General features: G+C 33.9%; 1 protein-coding gene across 1 annotated transcript; it reads right to left on the bottom strand.

The window, feature by feature from the left end:
- Positions 1-571: 571 nt before the first annotated feature.
- LOC141386718 (larval cuticle protein 9-like) lies at positions 572-1,046 on the bottom strand. The gene is made up of 2 exons (XM_073955639.1): positions 933-1,046; positions 572-838 (listed from the first exon to the last, which is right to left on the bottom strand). Exons 1-2 carry the CDS (start codon positions 942-944, stop codon positions 572-574), a joined length of 279 nt encoding a protein of 92 aa, XP_073811740.1. The 5' UTR covers positions 945-1,046.
- Between the last annotated feature and the right edge of the window lie 2,552 nt (positions 1,047-3,598).

Genomic DNA, 3,598 nt, shown 5'->3' with positions numbered 1-3,598 from the left:
CTTACGTGTCTCTCCTACAAACAGAGACTTGCCGCAAGTAAACTCGCCTAATGTAAATTGGGACTTACTATACCAGGATATGGGGTGTAACGTGTGTAAAGTTCGACAGCATGTTTAACCCATCGACAGGAGCAAAAGTAGCAACAAGGTTCTCAGCGCTACACAGTGGAAAAATATTCAAACCAAACCCCATTCTCCTGATTCTTTATGTACGCAGCCAGTCCAGGTTGCAGAATTTTGTCTGGATACAGGGGACCCATAGGTAACTGAATAAAATATACGAACGAACATATATGTATATTTGCGTTGCTTCAATAACAACAATACATATTTGCAAATATGTCCGTGTTCATTGAATATCTTTAGTGTCAAAATCATTTTGGGAGCTATGTCCTGACACGAACAAATTCAACACCACCTGTCATTTGCGGGAATCAAAGGTAAGATTCTCTCAGATTCTCAAAGTGCATCACAAGTGGATTGGTATAATGAATGGTAGTCCCACAACTGTTGGAATAGAACAAACTATTTTATTTTTATGCTCTTAAAAAGTATTTATTTTTTAATTTATTTATTGCTGAACATTAGGATGGTAACCGGTTTCATCGGCGGTATAGGTAACCTTGATGTGTTTACCGTCCTTGGAAACATATTCGTATTCACCCTTGACAATCCAGTTGTCCTTATCTTGTAAATGACCCTCTTGTTCCGCACGGATGCTATTGGTCAATTCAAGGGCGTATTTGAAATCTTCAGGATTGACTTCGGAGAATTCCTTGACAACATCAGCTTCTTCGTTGGCATAGGCAAAGGCCAAAAGGCAAGCAACAAGGACAACCTAGAAAATTTAACAAGAATCAAAACGGTATATTTGTTATGGTGTGTTCTTAGAAATCCTTTAGTTAATTTGGATACAAAGCCCCAATACTCACAGCCAATTTCATTTTTTTAAGTTTTGTATGCACAGCACTAACTGATGATAAACGCTTGTCGCAATTCTCTTTTATATGTTGTTCATTATTGAAATTTGATTCTAGTAGCACCAATAAATCATTTAATTGCATTCGCCAACAGCTTCTAGTAAAACAAGAATTGGCGAAGAAATCGGACGCTCTTCAAAGCAAAGTGATAATTTCATGAGTAAATACAAACGTATGATATTTATTTCAAGTAGCCGAAGGTGTTAGATATCATGTTTCGCATCTTTCTTTAGGGTCAAGTGATAACTCATTATGCATATATCAGGGTTTCGGAGTCGGAGTCTACGAGTTGGAGTCGAGCCATTTTGCTGGGGTCGGAGTCTGATTCGAAAAAAATAACTCGACTCCGACTCCGGGCAATTTTTTCTACATTATAGAAATATAACACTTAATTCGGCACACCAATTTTTTTTTCAAAAAACGTTATTTATTTGAAAAGGAATATATAAGAAAACATATAAGGGCGATTCACAGGATATTTACTATCCTTTGAAGTCTAGACTTTTTCAACTCTATATTGATTACAAACTTCATGTGGAAAATATTTTTTGGTCCAATTGATCCTTTAATTTTTTGCAAGCAAAAGTAAAGTTATGTAACAGAAGACCTACTGGTCTTCTCACAAAGGTCTACTTGTTTTTTCATCTTGTCTTTTGTGAGAAATCATCCTTGTCTTCTATTAAAGGACATGTTGCACTCCGTCGAAAGACATTGTGGTGTTTAAGAATATCCTACTGATTACACTGTGACACCAAATGGAAGTCAAGGTCTAGGGGTGAAAAATTAACTTTGGGAATGAAAGCCAATATTGAGTATATTAGGCAACCCAAAGGATATCATAGCTGAGTTATGACGTAATGATTTTATTGATTGGCCCCCAATAACGCTTGAATAAAATTCTTTATAGATTTGTTTGGCGATATTGTTTCATCATTTTGGACAACATGTTTTCAGTTAAATATAATGAGGAATCTTTTGTAGAATATTTTGACCTTATAGCTCAGTTCATTCCATGTCCGTTTTTTTTTTTTTTTTCTTGAACTGAAAAAGAAAAACAAGACATGATTTTCTACATGAAAAATTCTACAAAAATTTTCCTCCGAGAATTTTATGTAGGTTCCAAGCAATCGATATTGTCACTTTTTCATTGTCCTTTATCAGTTTTACCCGTTCCTTTCCCAAAAAATCTGTACGTTTATGTATTTTGGTACATTTCGTATAAGATATTATTCAGTTTTTTTTTTAATTTTTATCAAAAACGGTAAGACTTAGCAAAAGCCGGCTAAAGTAAAAGATGTAGATTTAATAATTGTCTAAAAGGTTAAAGTAACGACACTATGTGTTAGGTACTTCCATAAGCTTTCAAACGGTATCCAGTTTGCAGTAATCGGTTTAGTAGAACCATGTCTAACTCGGTTTTTAAATTTGGCCTTTCGGGTCTAATAACCGGCGAACCGGATCCGTCACCCTTGAAAATTATACATTTCCCTTGAAAATGAACCCTTCATTCGGACAAAACTTGAAAAAAATCTGAGAGTTTTCGTTGAGGTCGTTCCCATTGGGCATTCGATTAAACATGTGGGTTAAATGGGCTATTTTTGCATAAAATGGCTCTAACATTGAATAACTCTACTAAACACGCTCCGATTTTGTTGGATTTTTTTTAAATAGGTATAATTTCGCTCTTCAAGAAAATATATATATTTTTGTTGAAGGGACAGACCCGGTTATTTCGCTTATTTTAGCCGGTTCGTCTAAATATGTGCATATAAGTGCATAAAAATCATGTGTTTTTTGAACCGCTATATCTGAAGAATGGTTCCTTCTAGGAAAAAAATTATAATGATCAAACTTGTAGATAATTTATCTGTCTACAACATTTACTCTGGAAAATTTTTGATTAGACCAACCGTTTTCAACAAAAAAATTCCGAAAGCTTAAAAAACCCTTAAAAAAATTTGACCTTTGACCTCGAATAATTTTTTTGCACACATGGGATCGATGAGGACTTTTAAGACATTACTTCTAATGGCAAACCTTAGCTCTCCACTAAAGTTCAGCTTTGTGGGAATTTTTGGAAATAGTCATTGAACTATTTTGACTGGACAATAAAAAATGAGGATATGAGGAAGCTGGCAACTACTTAAGTGTTTAACGTTAGTGACGTTTTTTATCGGTGTTTCGAATTCAGGCGGATATGCTAAACATTGTGCCACTGTGGTTCCCAAAATTCATTATTATTCTTAAATATTATATACTAAATATTATAAACATTATACTACTATAATAATGACAATTAACTTTGTTCATAAATAATGATATATATTCTAACCAGCTTCAAGAATAAAAATAATAAATAAATAATATTCAATTAATCAATAACTTTTGTTTTGGTACTCAAATTGAAATTTCCACTGTTGTTTGGGTAGCAGTAGCATCGACTTAATTATTATTTATTATCATTGCAGCCTAAATATCGTTAGGAATAAATTTTAAAACTGGCTGCAACTACACCAGCACAAGTTCTATTGCCGTACAACCAGATGCTTGCGGTGAATATTTGCTTGAAATGGTAAGAACTAAAAAAACATATAAAAGAACATTGTCCATTGTTTATC

Source organism: Musca autumnalis, unplaced genomic scaffold, assembly GCF_047663935.1.
Source record: "Musca autumnalis isolate F117 unplaced genomic scaffold, ASM4766393v1 scaffold_5, whole genome shotgun sequence".
NCBI lineage: Eukaryota > Metazoa > Arthropoda > Insecta > Diptera > Muscidae > Musca > Musca autumnalis.
The sequence above is the reverse complement of the archived record's forward strand: the minus strand, read 5'-3'. Positions and strand labels throughout refer to the sequence as shown.